The 23,849-nt window shown below is 40.9% G+C and overlaps 1 protein-coding gene across 2 annotated transcripts in view; it reads right to left on the bottom strand.

Moving 5' to 3' along the window:
• TMEM178B (transmembrane protein 178B) overlaps window positions 1–23,849 on the bottom strand; it is a 220,066-nt gene that overhangs the window by 13,933 nt on the left and 182,284 nt on the right. For both annotated transcript variants that reach the window (XM_039708256.1, XM_039708255.1), the window contains one exon: window positions 17,272–17,409. In XM_039708256.1, coding sequence (XP_039564190.1) covers window positions 17,272–17,409 — 138 coding nt within the window. The remainder of the gene's footprint in view (window positions 1–17,271; window positions 17,410–23,849) is intronic.

The raw sequence follows: 23,849 nt of genomic DNA on the forward strand, positions 1-23,849 counted from the left end.
TCTTCCAAAGCAGTCACAATCTGCCTAGTTTCAATGACAAGCTCCTGTCTTCTGCTTAATGGTTGTCCTTGCTTCCTTCTATTCCTTCCTGCCCCCGGATCTGCTTCTCTTCTGCAACACTTCTGCTGTTGTTTCTCTGCTGCTTTGCCCTTTTTAGTTGCAGTTGCATTGAATAAATGAGTTTGACCCTCCCTACTCTGAACACAGAGGTAAGATTATTTGGTGAATTCCCATGGAATTTGGTTCAAGAATTGGGAGCATTTGCAGGAACACATCACCAAAATGTGTGGACTTTCCATTATACCTACTTCCTTTATTTAGCAGGAACATCACATAGACGTTGAATCTACTGACCAATCTCCATAATGGACCTGCAGGGAGATCACTGTTATGGTTTCCTCTTCTGATCACTGCTATGCCTGTTTGGATGGCTTTTTCTCCACTGTATTTTGGAATGTCACTTGTAGATAGCCGCTGCTGTAAAGGTCAGGTGCTTTCACTAATGCCATGTACAGCTGCCAGATGGCCCAGGATATTCACAATTACTCATATTATGGGAGTGCCACTGGGCACCAGTGAGGACCAGCAAACTGCTGCAGTAGGTACTATGCCTATTTCATTCAAAACAGTCTTCTTGCCTCCCACTAGCACCCCAGCAGTCTGCAATCAGTGATCTGGATTCTTGCAAAAGCCTTGTGAGATCCCAGACTCTGGAGTTGTCCTATACTACTTCAAAGCACAGAGTAGGATAAATGGGGAGATCACCCTCCCATAATCCATTAGTCAAAAATCAGGTTGTTTGATTAAAAACCAAATGTCCTTTCCATGTTTTACTTTGTTACTTATGTTATTCAATGATATGAAGATGTTTGACAAGAATGCGGTTGTTCCCCGTGTTCTATGTCAGAATGACTAGAACATTGTGGGATCGGGGAAAAAATGATGCCTCAGAGGTACTGTGCTCTGAACTGAGCTCTGTGGCTCATTTCAAATGGTTGTGGTTAGAAAATGACAGGGAAGGCCTTTCTTTGCTAGTAAGAACATGATAATTTCTGCTCTCTCAAAATATAAGATTGTTAAGAGAGGTGGGTGGGAAAATCTGTGTGGCCAGACTACAGCTGCATTTGCTAAGTACAAAAGGGAAGGAAATAACTTTGGATTTCAAATATTCTCCGTGCTTTCATGCTTTGTCTTGGCTGGTTTTTCACAAGCACTTCAGTGCAATGAGTGTTGCTCACTCTTTGCATTTGAGCAGTGCCCAATATATTGGCACTCCACCTTGCTATTTGAGCAGTGCCCCTTAACAAAGGAACAACAAACAGGAACAAGTAACAACACTAGAGAACTAAGCAAATCACAAGTATGAGACTCCTTTAAAAAAAAAGCCTGGCCCCTTTCTGGAGAATGTGCTAACACATGATGACAAATAATGACTGCCATGCACAATGTCACAGAGTGCAGAGCACAGTCCTCAGCCTGTCACCCCCCAGTGCTTCTGCAGGATGTCTTGTACAACACAGACTTATCTGACTCTCTAGCACTGTTGATTGCAGACACAAAAAATGCCATTTTATGCCATCTAGAAAAATTTTTATGGCCATTTTATGAGTCCTATGTGTTGCTTGTGTTCAGCCAAGCAAGGAAGTTCCTGCTTATAGTTAATCTGGCCTCTCACCAGGAAGCCTACTGATGAAAACCAAGTAAGGTTCCTACCTCATGACTGTTCAGTAGCTTTTCCTCATGAACTGGCAGTCACAACACAGAAGATCATCCTTGCAAATTGCACAGTTGTTGGCCATTGTAGTGAAGGAGTCATGGGTAAAAGGGATGCAGAACCTGAGCTTACCTTTCCTGTGGAAAGGAAGCCCCTGCTAGTCCAGGTAAGACATGGAGTTGAGGTGGCAGGAGGAGGGAGGCTGTTGCTCCTGCCCATGACACTCTGCACTACAGACATAGTGCTTCAGAGGCAGCAGGACTGCAGGAAGTAATGAGCATTCCCAACCCTATGATCCTTTTTCTCCCCAGAAATCAAACTGAACCCTTCTGCAGTTTCCTCCCAAGTTTTTGCTGTCAGTGAAGTATCCTCCTACATATGCACTAATGCCCCAGATCCCCTGGAAACTGCACTGACACTAACTTTAATTTCTTTGTGAAAAACACTCCCCATAGCTGTGGTCCAAGCATGAAGGCTGGTGGTCCAGCCATGGCCCTGGCACAAAATGTGAATGGCAGGTGTCAATAAGCACTTGCTGGTACATGAGCTGCACATGGAGATAAAGGCCATGTCCTTCAGCAGCTGGGGGGAGCAGAACTCGCAGAGTTCTTTGTGCTGGGATTTACACATTATCCTCCTAAGTGAAACCTAATGAATGAGACACAGCAACAGTGGGATTTTTGACAGGTAATTCATGTGCCACTGCAAAATACTTCAATCAAGTGAGAGATGAAATTTCATGTAAAGCTGTGTTTGTGTCAGAAAAACTGCTGTTTGACATGTAGTCAAACCTCCATCCTGACTCCTTGACAGGTAGCCTCCCTTCATCTTGGCCTGGTTCTGACAGTGCCTGTCCTGCTAATGGGCTGATGATCATCAGTGGTTTGAGAACCTGAGCTATTAAATACCTCTTGGTTATCTTGTGCCTGTCTTTGTTATATATTACAGAATAATATTAAAAATTATGCTGAATGTTCCTTTCATTTAGATTGGAAGGTTTTTTAGGACAGAGATGAACTTATTTGCTATATATGTATATAAGATTGGGGTCCTGCCATCCTTGCTGCAGGGGCAGACATGGTCTGAAGAGGGATGGCAGGGAAAGGTAACATCAGTGTTGGTCAAAGCCTAATTCCATGTGGATTATGAGTCAGAACCCTTTGCTGTAGCTGTTTTCAAGCATGATTATATCAAGCAGTGCCATGGGCCTCTGCTGCAAGGAATTAATTTTTCCTTTTTTTTGTAAATGTCCCTTTCTTTCCAATCAGCCCAGCTGTGTGAGGGTCTGCAATGCCTCCACAGCTTTTAAACCTCACCTCCAGGGGAGACCAGAACTGCTTGCAAGTGAACTGATTTAAACACAAACAGGCTCAAATCATCCATAGCAAATCTGTTTGAATTTTCCCTGATGCTAGTATTTCCTTGAACCTTGTCAGAAGCCTCGTCCTTCACCCACAGACCTGGCTCAACTTCCAGAGTGATAGAGCTTGAGGGATTTCCCAAGGTCCATGGTGTCTTGAGGCAAGAACTGGTGCCTTTCTTAGATGCACTGCAGATGAAGGGGAACCTTTGTGGTGCTAGGGCACAAACAGGCCCTGTTGGCAGAGCTTCATCCAAACACCCTCATCCTTATTATTAGAGAGGAGGTGTCTGACTGGAATCTGAAGGAGACATCACCAATCTGAAGGCATGGGAAATCCAAAAAGCCAGTAATTAAAATGATCTGGGCACCAAGCCCATCTCTGAGACCCTCCTCCTACATATCATTTGTCTCATGATTTCCTTCACATCTGACAGAATGATGTTCATTCTCTCCCTTCCCCCCACAACAGATAGAAATGACTCACAAACTGTGCTGTCAGATGTACAAAGTAAACAACCCCAAAAACTGATTCTTCTCACCTTCTGTTATTTTTTAAAGCATATAGAAATGTCAAGTATTACTTATAAATTGGTAGATAAGAGGAAAACTGCAAAGGTATGGATTTTAAGATGTCCTTTGAAACCATGCAGTTTTCAAAAAAAATGTAAATCTCTGCCTTTTAAAGTATTTCTAGTAGCTTCTTGTGGCCACTAATGTCTTTGAGAGGAGTGCTGTTTACTTAATTATCATCACTTTCTTTTATTATAGGGCTATGGGAGAAAAAAAAATCTCACAAGTGAAACATTATCTTTACTTTCTCTCTGCCTTACTAGCTTTTACTATTTTCAAGGTACATCAAACAAACAAATAAAATTAGTCTGATCCTAAAGTGGAGTGTGTAGCATCAACTATTTAAATTATATCCAAATCAAATGAAATTATTAAAGAATACACCAAATTCCCTTCCAATACAGTGATGACAAAAGCCTTTTGGAGGGAGGGAGCAGCTTTGCAGTAAACTCCTTCTGTGCACGGATTAAACGCCTCAGCAACACGCAGCTCTTGAGAACACTTTATTGCTCTGTGCATACATGCACAGAATATAAATTATTGCTTAATTATGTACTGTTCCAGCAGAAGCAGCTTGCAGCATCACCAATAGGCTGCAGAATAGCAAGGGGTTTACTGGAAAATTGCCCTTATGAAAAAGGCGGAGATGGAAGGATAAATCTGACTGGGTGATGGAGATTTAGTGCAGTGTCCTTGTGAGATTACATCCCCACCTGGGCTAGGACTTAATGCATTTTTATCTTATACCATGGACCAGATGAACTGCAGGGTCTGTCATGATATTGCATTATAGCTGCTCTCAGAATGTGGTTTGCGTTTGGCCTTTGGCCTCCTGACTCACAGGTGCCAGAGGTGCCCAGCAAATGCCAGAGCTGTGCTCCTGCTGTGTGTCACCTCCCCTGTGTGCCTGTCCAGGGACTGCTGCTGCACAAGCTGTAATTTCTTATGGCACCAGAGAATTATGTGTCCTCAGCTACAATGCCAAACACTTAATGGGGACCATGCTTAGGCTTGTGTAAATCAGTATCTCATATATAGGAACAATGCTACAGCAGCTGAGGGCTGAACTCCAGTTTGCTCTGCTGACACAAGTGTCAGTCCATATTTCACACTGCAGATTTGCACATGGTGACATTTCCATGACTGTATCCCTCGGGGCATGGGACTGCACAGGGAGTGGACACCCATGCTGTGCACAGCCACAGCCAGTGAGCTACAGCGATGAGCAAGCACTCTCTGAAGCTGTGAGTTGGCAAAAGCCAACGTAAGGCAAAAGCAACACTACTTAGCTAAAGGCACAAAGGTTTGATGGACTAGACACAGAAGAAAGCTTTCAGATTAAAGCCTGAGTGAATAAACTTCTGAGTACTTTAGCAATGGTGATTCCTATGACCCAACCAAACTAACCTAGCAATAATAAAGTGTGTTGGCTACAGCCATTAAGCAAACATAACAGGTCATGAACTTGCAGCCACAACGCAGGAGACAGCAAAAATTGTGCCAGTTGTAGTACTGTGATATTATTCCTATTTTGCTGGAGCAGAATGCAAGGAAAGGACCTCAGTGTCAAAATGAAGAAAAATTCTAATCCGAAGTTAGAAAAATTGTCATCTGTGTGCTGGCAAGCACCATGCTTGACAACATACAGAGGCCTCTGAGAGGTTCTTTCAGCCTCTGCAGTGTGGAGCTCACAACATGACCCAGTCAGAGGCCAAAAGATTAAACAGAAAGAGGCACTGGAGGTCTGAACAAACTCAAGTGACTCCATCACACCTCAGATTTGCCTTAGATGATGACATATAAGTTTAGTACCAAGCTGTACCTTAGGCAGGTGCTTCCCACCCTAGGCATTTGTCAGAGCTAAAGGGAAACTGTGGAGTCAGGTTGGGTTTGTCTTGTCACAGGACATGTTCTGTAGTATGAGGAATCTGTGCACCATGTTGCATCTTAGTCTTTTAGTAATGAGCTCATTATACCTCTAAGTATGTAAGACCATTTTCTTTCAGTCAAAAAATTGGACATCTCTCAGAAGGAGCCTCAGAGGATTCATGTAATCTTTCTTGTGCAGGAAATCCTAAATTGCTGAAAAGTCTACTGGTAGATATTCTTCAAGACAAGTAAGACTGGAGAACAGGTACAGCACAAGTAAATTAAATGCAGTCTTCTTCCATATTGCTTACTGTGTGTCACTATAAATACTTCTAGAGGGAATACTTTCAGGTCTAAAAGGATAGTTAGTCACATTCCTTTTTAATCCTTCTGTTTGCTGAAGGCAGTACTAAAGAAGCCATTGCGAGCTGGGGGTGATGGTCATGGCTACATGATTTGGATATTTTCCCCTTTAGGTGCTGGAGAAAAGCCTACCTGTTCATTTTTGTCAAGTGACCAAAGGACTCTTTGCTTGTGCAACTTTCAGGATCTTTACTAAAAAAGTCTGTGGGCTCTATTACTCTTTCCCTGACTTGACCTGTTAGGAACAGAAAATCCTCTCTGTATGTGCTGATACAGTTACTGAGAGAGAATAGTCAGAAATCAAAATAAGATGCATTTTTATCTGGTCAACAAGAACCACTTAGTGCAGGTGAAGTAGGTGAAACCCTATGAAGTTTACATCATCCACATAAATGCTTGTAAGCAACAAACTAGACTGACATTGTACAGTCCTAAAGGATCATGCTGAAATCTCCTTTCCTGTCTCAGAGGAAATACCTGCTCATCTTCTGTAGCCCATACAAGTACATTGGCATGACTTATCTCTGTATGCCCTGGAAGAGCCAGGTTGGGCAGAAATGAGGAAGGCCCTATTAATTTATAGTTTTTTCCAGGTCCAGTTGCTTTTTAAATGCAGTGTCTAGTTGGTCTCTGTCCAGGCAGGTTAGACCAAGCGAGTGCAGCAATGATTTGCCCAAGGGGAATGTTGTTTTCTGAGCTGACAACCTGAGGAGCCAAGAAAGTGAATTTAAATCTTGCTTCGGCCTCTGCATTTAACAAAAAAATCTGCCACACACAGAAATTTCCTCCCCATTCCCTCTGTAAGGTTTTCTTTCTGTCTAGCAAATCATGCCAGAATTAATCTTCCTTCTGTTGCATGTGCAGTCTTTCCACTTTTATGCCTGGCATGCAAACAAGTCAGCAAAATTTCCTTTTAAAAAGACCAACCCAATAATAAATGTCAGTTTTGTTTTCATTGTCTTCCTTTGGCTTTGGTGCATCTTGCCATTGGAATTTAGAAGCCAACAACAGATCAAAGGCCTAGTGACATTATTAAAGGATATGGGACAACCACTGAATTTTAAAACACACAGAACTTGTTTTCCAAGGCGGTGGGTGGGGAAGTCTTTTGTAGTTCTACAGAATCTGTCTCCTCTGCTTTATTTCTACTTTATTTTACCTTCTGTCAGCCCCCAAAGACCTACTGACATCCCTGAGTAGGAACTTGATTGCATGTCCTTCACAGACTACGCTAAGTTGTCTGTTCTCATAACTTTAGAAGGTACCGATACTTCTGCCAGTACCTCCCATGCTGGTGGGGGAAAAATTACAAATCAGTATAGCTGACTTAAAATGAACACACAGAGGAATACAAGAAGCTCTCCCTGCTGAAAAGCCAAACAGAGCTGACTCCTTAATTTACTGCACACAAAGTTCAGGGAGACAGATTTGAGCTAGGACAGAAAAACAATGTATTTAGAGGTGCGCATACACTACTTGCCCTGCCTTTTGCTCCAGACTATAAGATCTCTGCACCTCATTAAAGAAGCTTTTTCTCTCCTTCTCCTAAGTGCCAATGCCCTCCTGTGATCAGGTACAAAGGCTGATGAAATTGTGTTGGTATTTCTTTCCCCACAGCCTGCAAGTGCACATCTAGGAGCATCAGAAATGAGCCACAGGTAAAAAAAAACAACCCACAACACATTTGAAGGTTGACTTTGAAGTTTTGAAGTCAGCTGATAATGTTTCCATGGAGATCAAATGCTATGGAGTTGACAATGAATTCTCTTGTTGAGCCTTTCCTTCTGGGGGAAAAAAGTCCCACAGAACAATATTTCTAAATGACTACACTCTGCAGTACAGTTGTGTTATTGACTTGCAAAAATCATATCTATATCCCACCCCTGTTTTTCTTATGGAGATGTTACCTCATGTTTCAACATTTCAATGCCAGGTGTGCCAGTATTCACCTAGAGAATCAGATATATTCCTGAGGTACTGGGGAAAAAATAACATCTAGTGAAAATAATATTCTATGAGGTAAAAGATATAACTCTGCATTTGAACTTAAGCTGTAAATGAGAGTTATGATTCCCCTTGAGGAGTGTTATAACATGAAATTATAAAAGAGTATTTCAGTTGCTGATAGGCAGTGACACACAGATGTCTGTATTGCGAAAGTGAGTGAGCTTTCCTGTTTCCAGAGTCTCCTGTTTCCTTTTCAAAATGAGTGCCAGCATAAATAAATAAATGCAAAATGTGTTGTTGGTGCATGAGAGAGGATAGAAGAGAGAAGTACTAGCAGTTAAGATGTAACATGGACCCCCAGCTCTTTTAAGCCTTGTCCTGCCATCTGCTGAGCAACTTTTTTCTAGCTGGGAAATGCTCAACAGGCCATCCTGGCAATATATTTACCCCAAAAGATGACAAAGGGGATGTATGTCTATTCAGGTGATTTCCTGAATATTTATTTTTGAGTGAAAATAGGAAATTAGATAGCATTCAAAAGACAAGTGGTAACAGTTGCTAAAGGCTCGTCACTAATGGTTCTCTGGTCTGGATGAAAAAGCAGTTCCAATTCTACCCCCATATCAGGACATGTGTATGTACAGTGAACCCGTAGCCACACATACTTGTCTGGACAAGTATCTGTCAGTATCCTGGCTTTGAAAGACATAGGAAAAGTAAAGCCACACTTCAGACTCCAGAAACCTGGCCTAAAATGGGACCAAGGAACATGACCTTGAACCAGGTCTGTGAGAGACACCACAAACTCTGCAGGGAGAGATGTTTTAAAAGAATAATAGGATTGCTTAGGTTGGAAAAGATCTCTGAGGTCATCAAGTCCAACCGTTAACCCAGCACTGCCAAATCCACCACCAGACCATGTTCCTAAGTGCCACATCTACACAACTCTTGAATGCCTCCAGGAATGGTGACCTCTTCTCTGGGCAGCCTGTTTGAGCACACTTTTGCTGCAGAGGTTTTTTTTCTATTACCCAATCTAAAGCTTCCCTGGTACATTCCTCTTCCCTGGCCATTTCCTCTTGTTCTATGATTTGTTACTAGGAGAAGAGATCAACCCCTTCATAGCTACAATTTCCTGTCAGGCAGTTATAAAGAGGAATAGTCTCCCCTGAGCGTGTCTTCTCCACAGTTAAGAACCCAAATTTCCTCAGCTACTCCTCATAAAGAGGGACAAATCCTTAAAAGCAAAAAAATGACATTTTTAGAAACAGGCTGACTCTTATTTCCTGAACATGAATGCTCTTGGCCTTGTTACATTACTTCCTGATGGGCATAAAGCCTGCATGACTGCTCTGAGCTCTGCTTCTCCTCACAGGTCCAAAAAGACCCTCATCAGCTCCTTTTCTGCCTTCCACAACATCCTTGTCATGTGTTTGAGGGTTTCAAACAAAGAGCCTTTGAGAGGTTTAAACATTTAAAGCCTATTAATGCTGTACATTAAGTCAAGCTTGTTCCAACTCAAAGCCTTAAATCACTTTAGAGTGCAATGCAAAATTTAGCCAAAAGCACAGGTAGGAGCCAGAGTGTTCATGTGTGTGGTGGGGGAGGCATGGCAGAGGGGGGAATCATTTTGTTGTGCTGAAGCTGGTCTCAAAGACTTTCCTAACCCATGCATGGCAGTTCTTGATACAAACCAGCCTGTGTCTCCATCTGGAGGTCAATCCACATAAATAAGCTCTCCCAGTGGTCTGTAGGGAGTTTTGTCAAATTTTTAAGCTCCTCTGCAGTCATCATTAATTTAGAACCTCCCACAGGAATAAAACATGATTGGTATCTCATTTTTTTCCAGTCTTCCAACTTGTTTTGAATTATAAATACTCTTCAAAGTGGCCAAAGGTATTATGCCTTTGTGAAAACTGGATTTATCCCAAGCTTCACAGTTCACATTTCAGTAACTTGGTTTTTGTAAAGATCACATGCTGCTGTTTAAGATCTGTCTGCATACACTTGTGCACACACATGTGCATTTATACTTGCCTTTACATAGGGAAAAAAATAATTGATATAAACTTTCTAAAACTATTCTTTTTTTTGAAGAAGCACAAGAAACTGAACTTTCAAAAAATAAAGTTGTATAAATTAAAAAAATATATATGATCGCATGAAATACTTTCCATATTCAGTGTTGTTGTTGATCATGTCACTACAAGTAAAAATTTTGAAGAATGGGTAGAGACCTTGATTATTAATGAAAAATAGAAGTCCTAGGTGCCCTGTGGGACATATCATATTTCCCAATGAATTCCAAAGAATGGCTCTTACTTTCTCCCTTTGTTTATCCTTCTCTTTGCTTCCTCTTGGCAGCTACTATGAAGATACTTCATAACTGCCTAGGAGATGTCAGTCACAGAGCTTTGCCTTACACCTGCTACATTAAATTGCTCCATTTTTGTTAAATTATTCAGCAGTGGAATGATTATTTTGAGATGGCAGGACCACAGTTGCGTAGAATAAACACTCTTATTTTCTACTGTTACGTGCTATTTTCAAAGTACAGTGAGTTAAATTTGAGACTCAAATGACTCAACAGCTGGTAACAATCCATGGCTGCAAATCCACAGATGTCTCCGTTGTCATCTCCTAACATATGCACAGCACGGGCGGAGGAAGCACAGCCAGGGGGTTTGGAAGACAAGGCTCTCTCTCTGTGGAGGTGGGAGTGAAAGAGGATACGGACGTGTGCGGCACAGCTACACCGACAGCGGTGCTGCACGGGCTCCCAAGCCCTGGTTTGAAGCCCCACTTTCTGATGGGGTTGGCATCCCAGCCTGACCATCATTTCCTGGGCACAGCGAGTCATGCTGTGACAGCTGATGGCGCTGGCACAGAACCCTGGGTGTGCCCTCACCCCGCTGGCACCTCGCGGCAGCCCCGCGTGAAGCATGGCACAGCTGGGGCACGAGGAGGTGACCCAGTCTAAATGGTCAGTCCATCCTCTGGCTGTGAGGATAATAAAGCATTTTGTTGCCTTACCCCTGGACTGAGGAAAGGAATATTTTGCAAAGGAATATTTCTGAGAAGGCTGGAAATTACTTATTGAAAGCCATTTCTCTCTAGTTTAAAATTTAAAAAAAAAAAAAAAAGAACACACTCATAACATACCTATGTGGGGTATTTCTCTCTAGTTTAAAATTAAAAAAAAAAAAAAGAACACACTCATAACATACCTATGTGGGTTTTTATTTATTTATTTCTTTAAAAAACAGTCTCTCTTGCAGATCGGAAATAAAACATTACATTATGCCAACCTGCATAACTTAATTTTTTATTCCCTCTTACACATCTTTCCTGCCTGCTTATCTTTACTGCAGCAGCCAGCACTGGAATGAATAGGTGATCACCTCTGCTATGGGAAAGATTTGAAGCTTTTGTAACCCTGACCTAGGTTCTCTGAGTATGGATGGGCTACAGAGAGTAATGTCTCTGCAGCAATCTTAGAGGAGGTCAGAAGAAGCCCAGACCAGTGACAAAAGTGGAACTGGCAAATGGCACTTGAAACCCTCAGACTGGCAGATCACCACTGGTGTCAAGGGAGGAGAGGATGAAAGAAATTCCTTATGTTTTTGAAAGAAAATGCTAGAACAAAAAAATCATCCCAGAAGAACTCCATACTACTACTATATGTGTACAGCATGACTTCCAGGCCTTTCAGTGACAGTAGAAAAGGAAGTTTCAGTCTCCCAAGCAAAGCTCCAAGCCCAGTACCTCAGGCAAAAATATCACTAGGCAAGAAATGAGCTGCTATATGAGACTCCAGATCATTTTATTACAGATCTGCATGGTGAAGCCAAATCACATATGAGGGCATTTAACAGCTGGAATAATTTCCAAATAGACTAATTAGAGACTGAATTATTAATGGTAAAATGTCTAATTGGCTCAAAGCAAGGTTACAGCAAGAAACTCACTTGACTTTGCAAAGAATAATGAATATTTGCAAGGCTAGTAAAATTACATGCTTCTCTGAGGAAATTGTTACCAAATAGGGAAAAACCCATAAAGTCATCCTAAAGTGTATGTCACAAGACAAAACTGGCAAAGACCTGATAAGAGTGAAGAGAACAGGTAAAAGAGTAAACAAGTGCAGAGATGATTTATTACATTCATTTGCAGTAAATTTGGAATGAAATAAGACAATGCAGAAGTCTCTCCCTGAAGGGCTGCCTTGTTAGGCATGCAGTAAAACCCCTAACTATTTCAATGAAATGTGTTCTCAGTACAAATTACAGACTTACAAAAGGAAAATACATGGATGTGCAGTTGACAGACAGAGCTCTGATAAGGATGATAAAACGTAATTCTTTGTCAGTGTTTTAATACATTTACAAAGGCAAGTAATGTAGCTTTGGCCAGGGATAATTGTGTGCTGAGGCAAGTACCAGAACATGATATTGCAAGTGCCATTTTGTATTTCCAGCTGGGACAGCAGACAGTAGTTCAGCAGGGAGGTGCACAAGTTAGAGAGGGGGAGGATGAAATTACTGCCAAAACACTGGATCATGCCACCAGGAGGCAGCTACCCCACTTTGCCCACAGCAGGCACTGATGAGGAGGAAAAGGGCTTTGAAGTATTTAGGCAAGAAGTTAGCCCTGCCCTCAAATTAGAAATAATGCAAGCCATATGATATTTCTAAACACCTGACTGAAATCAGCTGACCTGGGAAAACATTAGGCAATCAAAGATTGCCTTTAAAAGATGATTTTATAAAGCAAGTACAGTAACAGAAGATGTGGTGAGATTGGGTTTGCATGACTACAAACCTAGCAGAATCTGAGATGCTGAAACAAGAAAATCCTGTGGATGAATGTGCTGGAGAGCAGGTAGAAAAACCTAGGGTTAGATGGATCAGCTTGTTTGCTGATGATGATACAGGAAGTATTCACAAACAACTTGGTGGAGAACCAAAAGAAGGGATTCCTGGAGACCATAGAATTTGTATTGGTAGAGTTACCAGTGTGCCATTCATAGCATCTCAGCTCTTTGGAGGTGGAACTAAAACTGACATTTGACCTTGACAATACTGGGAAAATTAGATGTTGAGGGAGTGAAGACACCAACCAAAAGAACTGGCAGGTTTGCCATGATAATAAACCCAAACAAGTCAAAGATTTAAATACTTTCAAAAGAACTGCTCAAAGCCAGGAAATGTGATCACCACTTCCTGGGAACTGATGAGGTAGCCACATCTAGACTTGAAAATGCAAAGGCATAGTTTTGGTGCAAATAAATTTGCTTTGGTCAAAACACAGTGTATAAAATATCCCACATGCATCTCCTCAGGTAGCTGTTTAACTGAATTCCTGTTAGACTAGGTGCTTTATAAGCATGAAAGCATCACATTTGCCACAGGACTCTGATATTTGGAAGTAGTGTTACAGATGCTCCTAAGGTTCCAGAAATTATTATAAAATTACAAAATTACTGGTTGGAGCTTTTACTGGTGCAGAGATTTTCAGTAATTTGCATGAAGAGAAAACACAAGAACCTGCAAGAGGATGTGCTTGGAGTCATGTATAATGAGTGTGACCCACTTCTGTAATAGAATTAAACAGTCTCAAGTAAGATTAATAAAATGAACTAATCACAGTGAAATTTAAGAGCACAATTCCATATGAGAAACTATCAAAAAGGGAAACTCTCCCACCTTGCAGTGTAAAATGATACTGACAATACTGGAATCTAACAATAGTCTAATTCTAGGTATAGGAGGCTGTGCAACAGTACCATCATGCAAAGAGAGATAAAAAGTGCTAAACATAATTTACAGTATCCATCTTGCTCTGTAGAAGATGAGGGACTGAAAAAAAAAATCCTGCTGTTGTCAGGCACTGTCATTCAAGAGAAGGAATCCAAGTATAAATTGTACAATAAATACAAAAATTATGGAAAAGAACTGTGGAAGCCATAAGGGATCTTTGATTGCTGTTGATACAGATACATTTGGACTAAACAGAAAAGATGAATTATTAATAATTTTTAGCTTGTTATAAAACATGCAGAACAGCAGCGTAAAACAGACTCTAAATCATAGTTTACATGTCCTGGATTCCGGATGACTTAAAAACCAAATAATGGCCTGCATTTCGTAAACTACTTGTTTCAGCAATTTGCTTGAGAAATTAGATCAAGCAAAGTCCTTATGAGGCACTGCCACATGGGTTAGCAAGAGGACTGTTTGGTAAATATAATAAAGAACCAGAGGTCCAAGCAAACCATGTCTGGTCTTATTAGATTTTTACAGCACTCTTCTCAGTGCTCTGTTGAGATTTCCTGTTCAAAGAACTATGGGCAATAAGGGACAAAGCCCATAGATATGTTAAGCTGGCAATGTTTAAGCGTTGAAAAAGAGCTGTTTGTCTAGAAATAAAAACTGAACAAATGCTACAAACACAGCCAAGACAAATGGTGTTGAAAATGGAAGGGAAGGCTAGATTTCAGTCTGATTCTATAGCTACCAATTGAACAGTATCCTCTTAGCTGCAATGAAGTCAGATTGCAGAAACCTTCCAAAGCAGTTTTCCCATTATTGGACCTGAGAAAAAGGCAAAAAAACTAAGAGGCACTCTGTCTCCATGCATTTTAAGAAATAGCACAGTAATGTGTTGACAGCACTTATGGCATGACATAAGCAAGAGTTTTGTATTCAAACACCATCCAGCAATAAAAAAGTTTAAATTAAAATACTCATTGGCTGTAAAATGAATGACTGTGTAACACATGATACTGTCTGAAAACATTGATAGCTACTGACTTTTACCTTAGATGGCTCTAGGTGTGTATTTTATTAACTGACTGCTTCAGTTTGTAGATGTTACTTTATGCCCACTTGCTGTTAAAATAAATGAGTATAGCAGTTGCTACTGACTTGTGCAAAACAAGAAAGAGGGCAACCTTTGGGTAGTACTGATCCACGTGTCTGCACTGAAGCAGAAAATAAGTTTGATCTCCTCCCAGCACATCTTTATTTATAATATTACACATCTTGCAGAATTTGGCAGATAAAATAATCTGGTGCCTCTCATTTCAATTAGTTTCATGTTCCAACTGCTGGATCTGGTTATTATTTTGTCTATGCAAAGAGCATGCTACTATCAGATGGCTTCCCACTGTATAGGTACTTCCACTCTGTGTTCAAGTCAATTATAAACCTTCTGGTAAACAGTTTCAAGCAATTGACTTTGTGTGGCATGCTGTCTTTTTCTTGTTTTTCAAACCACATTTTTGTAGCTCTTATGTAAACCTCTCCCATTCTTTCCACATCCTCCTTTAGCACTGACACCTGATTAGGATGTCCAGAAATAGTTTTGCTTAGCCCAGAGATAAACCCACCTCATGGTTTCATTGCATATTCCATTAAAAATAACACATTTAGCAGCTGCATTGCACTGAGAGCTCCTGTGCAGCTGGATGATCTCAGCACCCACGATTCCAGAGATCTTTGCAGAGACACTGCTCTCTGAGAAGGAGCAGCTTGTTCCATGGGGATGACTGAGGCTGTTCCCACTTGCATGACCTTGGCTCCATCTCCTCTGAAATGTGTGTTGTTTGAGCACACCAAAAGATGGCTTTGTGAGTGATCCATTCCACTACACATGGTTAAAACAGAATCTCTTTTCACCTGGAACTTTATCAGTCATCTTTCAAATAACTCACAAATAACCTTGAGCTAACAGGTAATCTCTGCAGCTGCACTGGAAACCAGCCATATATAATGATAATTTCTGAATAGTAAACAAGACATAGCTAGTTTCTAATAAATGTAAGTTTTCTGTACTTATTTAGTATACTCTTAATGTTTTAATCTGAATGCTGGGCTGTAGTAAGTTAAATACCACACAGATATCTGAGCAGATTGGAGCAAAATGGCCCCTGTGCAAGCTAGGCTTTTAAATAAATAAGAAATAGCAAGCTCACCTGGCAAGCCATCACCTATAATGTTTTGACACTCACAACAAACCATTGAGGGACATCCGCATGAAGACCAGTGTGTGCTTGCACAAGGTCCTAGCAGATTTCAAATGTGTTTGTGGGCACAGAGAGAATTGATGTCTAATGTCATCAGCACAACACCACTAGAACATAAATACTTGTTACTCCAGAACTTAACTCCTCTTCTGGGACTACAGAATCTTTCCTCTATGTCACACACTGATCTGTGTCACACCACAGTACAGATAAACAGATGATAAAATGCACTGAAGTGATGATCTGCCTGGAGGGTAAAAACCCAGCTAAACAAAAATCAGCAGCAGAGAAAAGAAGAGAGAACAGAAATAGTGGTATTCACTTTGAGACATTCACCCAGGACTGTGCTTGGGACTTGACTCTCACACCCTTCATTTCAAGTAACTGTGCCTTGAAATTTGCTGCTAAGAGAAATTTGGATGGCATCTGTAGTAAGGAAGGCTGGTACATTACATGGGAAATGTTGGGTGACCTTGAGGGCTGGTGTAGTAGGAATGAGAAAAAGTTCCAAAGCACAGAATGTCAGGGCATGAACCTGGGGATTAATAAACCAAACCTCTGCTGTAAATTGGGAGAGCATCAGTAAGGAAGTACAAAGATGGAGAAAGGTCTGCATGTCTCACCCAACTGCAGGATGACTGTGGGTCTCCAATGTGATGCAGCATGAAAAAAGCAAATACAACCACAAAATATTTCAGCCAAGGAAACACCAGCAAGGACGGAAACCATCAACTACTTATAAGGCATTGATTAGGCCTTGTTAGGGAAGGGTCCTTCTCATCCATATTTGACAAAGGCAAGTACAAACAGGAACAGTGGGAGAAAAGGCTGCTAGATTGATAATTGTTCTTACAGAGAGAAGTCTACAAGGAAGTACATGTAGAGTGGGAAAAGGCAAACAGAGAATGCTCCTCATAGGTACAGAAAAGAAAGGGAAATATGAACTAAAGGTTACATTTGACTGAAGAACAACTGATGAGTAATAGATATAGATTATAATTCTCAGCACAGTTTCTAGGTATCAAAGTGTCCCACTGTGGAATTGGATAGTGGTGGGAATAACATCTGCATAATCCTTGGATTTTTATTACTGAGCTTACTAAGTGACAGTGTTACATCCAACATTATGTAATGTTACATACATTACAGGGGAGTACCGTACTAAAAAAACTCAGATTACCCTTTCTACTACCATGAGTTACAGACACTCCAGACAAGTTTTGTGATGGAAGTTAAATGTAACTATAACTGCATGATCCTTGATATGCACCACAAGGAGCTCAGAATGAAACTAAGTCCAGATCAGGTAAAAAGCTCTGCAAACATATTTTCAGTGACTTAGAAAAGGAGGGACATGTGGAAAGAGGGAACATAAAAACAACAAGAAAAATGCATTTCTTCAAACACCACCATCCTTACCTCCCATGAGGAAGAGAAGCCCTGCCACATACTGCATAAGGCCTCGATCCCAACAGCACCCCAAAACACCGATAATCCATCCAAAGAGGATGATGGCCACAGCCATGCCCATGAAGCCAGCTGTCATCCTGCGCAGATCTGCAGTGGGGAACACAGAAAAACAACATGAGTGGGAAGAGTGATAAATCAGCATCATCAGGGGCTCATAACAGTCTTAATTCAAAACGCTACTGATCTGCAAGGACTTCAGTGTGTGTTGGCATGGGATGATTTAAGTAAGGATGATTCAGAGCAAGGACAAGTCATAAATTAAGTCACTAGCTTGGGCTGGGGAGAGAGAGAGTGAGCAGCTGACTCTTACCACACAATGAAGCTCAGCGCAGATGCACTAAAGTGACTTGTGACAGCTTGCTCAGGAGCTAGAAGTTGTAAAATGTCCTCAGTGCAATGCAGTGCCCAATAACTCCAGTCTCTGTGCACTAGCACAACATCTGTTTACATCTTGCCTTCTCATCTCTGTCCATTACGCCCCAGCATCCAAAGGATGTCCCTGCTCCAACTGATCAGCAAAGCAGTTTCTATGCTTTGTGCCAGCACAGACATGACAGAGCGTGCACCTCAATTGTCACTCCCTGTGTCACTGAGCCCCTCTGGGCCATAGCTTCCCACGTGTAAGTTGGGCCATGGCATCCAGTGGTGGCAGGAGTGAAATGTGGTTCCTCCAGAACAGCAAGGTACACAGATACTCTGATGTGAGACATCATTAAATGCACTCCAGATACACAGCTGGGACAGAGGACACATCATTGTCCTCTCTTGTACCCAGATGGTGACCTTGCCAGATGATTTTTGGTGAGGATGTTTTTGACTGCTCCGAGGTGCACTGAGAGTAGGAGGAGGGCAGGGCACTGGAGAAAAACGTTTTTGCTCTTCAAATGGGGACTGAGTACATCTGATGTGGGTGACAGGGGCTGACCCGCATTTATTTCATAAATAAAGGAAAAGGGTTTCCAAGTCTTAATGAAAGGAATGCTTAAATGAAGACCTGGCTATGCTGCATATTTGCCTTCTGCAAAAAGGATGGGACTATGGGACTGCTGGGAATCCTCTTCCTGCATGTTCTGGGAAAAAAAACTCTTCACAGTTTGTTTGAATGTGAAATCTGGGCACTGAGACCACGTGGCAACTGAAAGAGCAAGGACTATGTGAGCTAAAGATCATCTTCACACCCTCATGTAATGAAACAGATGGGGGCACCTTCACTAACATTTGATTATTCCCTGTCCCCTCTTTATGCACACATAAAAAGTTTAAGCATTGATATATCCAGAGTATATGAGCAAAGAAAATTCCAGCCAAGTCAACTCTCTAAACATTTTTTCCTTCTTGAAACTTTGTTTTTGTACAGCAATGATTTTTTTTTTTTTCCCTCAAGAAACAGAATGCTTATGACAGAGAAGGAAGATTTGAAAACTGTGAATCATCCACCAGTCTCTATGGCAGCTTTTCTCCTTGGCTGGCCTTTGACTATGTCTCAGTTTCTGTTATTTTTTATGCTTTTCCCACAGTAGATATGAAGACCCGCAATACCCACAACACAAATTCAATAAATTCTGTGAATAGATAAATTACAATAATCAGAGGTTTATAAAACTTCATATCCAAAATGCTGTGTCCACAAAATCTATCAGTATGCTAGGACAGAATGACTTGAGGGCAGTTTACTCAGGTCCATGCTCATTATGCCACTTTGTATGCAAGATCAAGTTGCAGAACACAACTTCTCCCTTGAAGCTGTAATTCTTCCTGTAGATTGTCACTGATTTTCCAAGGAGTCTCTCTGACAACATAACTAGGTCTTCAGCCCATGAGTAACCAGGTTTTTTTAACAAGATACACATCTTAAAAGTACTTTTGTCTTAGGTTTTGTGACTGTCCCACCACATTTGAGTACATTCAAGGAACTCTAGTACAAGGAAAAAAAAGCATTTCCTGCAGAAACTTGTACTTCCCCCAGGCAATGTCTCTGTTCCTTGGGAATTTCCCAAAGCACTCTCTAAAACAAGCAGTAAGTATTAGTAACCATTTCTGATGGCCAAATATCTTCCTACTTTTTCAGTCCATGAGGCCCTGGGCTCAATTTGAAAATGAAAACATAAAACGTTTACTGTTTCCTGTACATCTTCCATAACAGCACAGCACATCTCTCCAAGGTGCCGCACAGCTCTCTGTGTCAGCCCTGCAAACCCCTTGCAATTTAACTTGTGAGTGCTGACTCCAAGTAACACCATTTGCCTGTCCAAATGAAAACAACCTGCCTCTAATGAGCTTAGCTTAAATAGCTTTATTCAGCTGAAAGATGTCCAGAACCCCTCAGATCTACCCCAATGGATAAAACTGGCTGATGGACCCAGTTTTCATAGGCCCCAGAGTGGATCACAAGCATCCCCACAACATGTATGCCAGACTCAGGAATGGTGTTTATCGTGCTAAAATCTCTGTGAATTTTGCCATTAAACAGAAGACTTAAAGGAGCAGGACAAAGATTTCTAGGCCAAATTTTGACATTTGTATCCCACAACCTTTTTGGCTGATTGAGCCTGAAATTTCCTTTCTAACACAGCAAAATCCAAATAGAACTTCTTTGTGAACTCTTCGTTCTCACAGTTCAGTGAGCTTAAAGATTGCCACTGCTTAGGCTAGTTGCAAATCTGCTCCTCACAAGTCTGTCCACTAGGGATTATCTGAAACAAATAAAATATAAGCTTTCTTTTCTATTTAAAACTATTTGGCTTTTGTCCTGCCATAACATCCTTTGAGGGGAGCCCTTGGAAACGGCAGTGCTGGGAAAGGGGGTTGCAAAATTGGTTTCAACAACAGCCTGCAATAGCATCCACCTGGCACTCCTCACCTGTCAGTGCCCACATGAAGCTGAGGTCAGTGCTGGGATCAAGTCTACTCAATGTGATTCTTTTGTGGAAAAGTACTTAATGGATGTAAATGAATCATCACCCTCAGGGAATTTAGAGGAATAGAAGCCTATATTCCCCAGACTCAAACCCTATTAATGGGGTTCTTTATGATTACTGTTTGTTGGTGTGGTGCTTGACATGGAAAGGACAGAAGAAAAGCAAAGATTTGCATTGTGTACTCGAGGCAATATCTAAATTCGTTCTGCTAATTTAGGATGGAGGAATGGCATATAAATAAACAATAGCTCATCAGTACAAATTGATGGGGCTTTGTCTGAGTTTGATTGGCACTGATAAGACCCTTCCTGAATGCATACTGTGAAAATAAAAAGGGTCATGCTGTCATGTAACACCACTTTATGACGTTTGAGCACATTCTGGGTTTGGTTTATTTTTCTGAAATTGCTTTTATTTATTTTTAGTCTATGAAATTAATAGTTCTCTACATTCTTTCTCTTTTTGAAAACCTCTCTGAGTAATAGGATCCCAGGGTCATGGCATGACTACACCAATCAACTGAAGGAGTGACTATGCCAGCAAAATGCATTATTGGATCTTATACAGCCAAATGGGAGCTGCAACAGCAAATAAACTTATCTCAGTGCATTCATGAGCATTGCTTTGCTGGTCCTGCAGCTGAGCCTCTCCTGGGAAGACCATTCTAAGTCCTCACACTGTAGCAAAGTGCACAGATTGCAGGGACACTGAATTCCCCTTATCCACTATCTAGCAAACCAAACTTTTAGAAATGTAACCACAAGGTGAAAGTAAGAAATGTATTGCATTGTTTATTCCATAACCTAAAACACAGAAGTTAATTTTTAATGTTTGGCCTGTATGACTGCAAGTTTCAATGATTTACTATGTGAACATAGATACCAACATCACTTGGGGGTGAAAACACAATATTATCTTTCCACATATTTTTTAGAAACACCTTCTTCATCCCTTTTTTTTTTAATGTTGACTTAAAGCTATGACTGAATTATCTTCTCTTTGGGGGACTTTTCATATCTAGCACCACTACAGATGCTGCTGCATGTAGAAGGCAGGGAACTCAATCCTGGCTCAAAAGTAACGTGGATCATCAAGAAAGGAATACAGGTATGATTTTCATGTAGGTTGGGAACAACAAACGTATTGACTGATAACATTGGAGAAGGGACAAAGAATAGAGTAATCTAAGTCCCATGATGGAAGATGAAATGATAAATTTGAAAGGCACAAGTTTTGTGAATCATGATGAAAAGAGACACATTAGCATTTTAGACAATGTCCTTACAATATAGACAGATTCTCATAAACCAACATGCATTTCTTTAAAGCATTTTTGTTTTTTGCTGGGAATATTAACTCTATAAGTTTCCTTAAGATAAAGAAAGCCAGAAAAGCTGATTAAGAGTAATTTACTTCCAAGCAACATGTGATGGAAGGTTCTCTCTGTCAGTTTGCAAATGCCCCTGCCCTTCCTTTCACCCTGATGTCTGTCCATCTGTATTTGTTATGAGCAATAAGGTAATTCATGCTGGTTATCACGTAGTGGAAGAAGTTTCACACACCAGCAGCTGCAAACATAACATGTTCTGATTCAGCTTTGCTTTTTAAAAATTTCAATATGCCTTTCTTATTTCTGAGATTCTGTTCTCTTCCTTGAAATTGCAAGTCATCTTTCTAAAGCAAGGGCTCAGTCTTCCTGTTGATATCTATCTTCCTTTCTAAAGAATTCAATAATATTTCCTAAAAATTAGAGACTGCTTTCCTCACAATGCATACAGGAAGGACTGTATAAGACTCTTCTGAAAGATGGGGAAACCAAGTCAAGAATAGTCAACATGTCCCCAGCTACATGAAAAGTTTGTGGAGAGTGTATAAACTAAATTTGTATTAGCAGGATTTCTGGACATCCCTTGAACCACACAGCACAGCTTTTGCTTTCAGAACTGCTTGTTCTCAAGTGTTTGCTAGCAAATCAAACTACAGTGTTTCTTATCAGACCCTCAGAAAGAGCAATATTGCTGCAAATAGTATTTCAGAGAGTCCATCCTACATGTCCTCCTTCCTTCTCCCAAGAGAGAAAGGTCTGCAGGGACTAAGCACCTTGAAGTCTATATCAAGAATATCTAGAACAGCTTAGAACACATTCTGGGTATATAAAAGTTCTTTCCTGAGGTGTCCCAACAAATAGAAAAATTGAAAAGGAAATCACAGATGCATTTCTGTGCCCGTCTAGGAAGAGATGTCAGGACACAGTAACGTCACAAGTAGAAACAGACTGGGATGGTGTAATCCTTCATTGCAGGTCACTCTGGTCTGTTCCCTTCTGTACTAAATTCCCTCTGATTTGTCTTTACCAGGGATCGACAACATTTGTACTTGAAAAGACACCTTTTTCTTCCTTTTCCAAACAAGTGTATATATTGGAAACTGTTCAAGAACTGCACACAGCCCTAGAGCACAATTTACCAGATTTCACTGAGCTTTGTTTAAATTCCTTCTCTTAAAAAGAATCAGCAGCACAGAGGTATCTTTCTCTGACATAATCCCTCTCTTATCTCACCCTGAAACTTCAGCAGGGGCAAGATAGAGTTGGACAGACATGTCTTTTATTGAATGCCAGCCCAGCAGCTCCCAGCTACAATGAACAAGTAAGTGTTAATGCAGGTGATTTTCAGTGGCATCTTCTGGCTCTCACTATTCTCTCTGCAGAGCTTAAAACTGTATTTTGGATGAGGTTGGCAAATAGAGGCTGAGGGTTTTAATCTTTTCTTTGCACTTCAGGTATGAAGAGATAAGAAAAGAAATATGTATTAGTGTACCTGAGACTGTTAAAATCTCTGAGTGCCTTTCACTGGATCATGTGGTAACCCAGTCCTCAGTTTAAAGATCACTCTAATGCAATCTCAATGAGTACAACCCACTTCAACTAAAGTAACAGTAGATTACATTTACATGCAAGTGTCTGCACCAGAAATATGCACATCACAAACATACACTAAAGCACAGTTCTCTGAAAGCTGAGAAAGAACAGCAGAAGGCCCTCACAAAAAGGGAAAGCATCTCTGTCAAGGCTGAAGTGAGCCTTCATATCTCAGGAGGTACAATGGCCTTTATAACACACATGCATAACTTCTCCTAAGGAACAAAATCCCATTCCCTTCTGTTGACTAGAGATTGTTATTTGTGTGATAAGTTGTTTGATTGCCAGCAATGTCTGGACCCGCCTACATGGAAAAGCTGATAGGAAGCTTTGCAAGCTGGCTGTGGTCTGTGCTAGTTCACATGTCCCTGAGGATGAGGTGTATTGAGAGTGGACATAATGAGATTGATTTATTCTTGTCAGAACAGGCCATCTATATGGATTCCCTCCATCAAAGTTCTTAAGTGTTCTTACAGTTATTTAAAACAGAAACAATCACAAAAAGAAGGTGCCAGCTATGCACTGCTGGCACTTCAGTCTGCCTTCCTTCATCAGAAATCCCACAATTTCAGAGTCAGGTGAATAGCTTATCAAGGGAGGAATGAAGTCATGTCTTTTACAAAGGCTGACACCTTCAGAGGTTTATGCTGGCAAATAGCAAACCCCACATGACACTGCAATTTCTTATC

Source organism: Passer montanus, unplaced genomic scaffold (genome assembly GCF_014805655.1).
Source record: "Passer montanus isolate IOZ18808 unplaced genomic scaffold, ASM1480565v1 scaffold20, whole genome shotgun sequence".
In the NCBI taxonomy this organism is placed as follows: domain Eukaryota; kingdom Metazoa; phylum Chordata; class Aves; order Passeriformes; family Passeridae; genus Passer; species Passer montanus.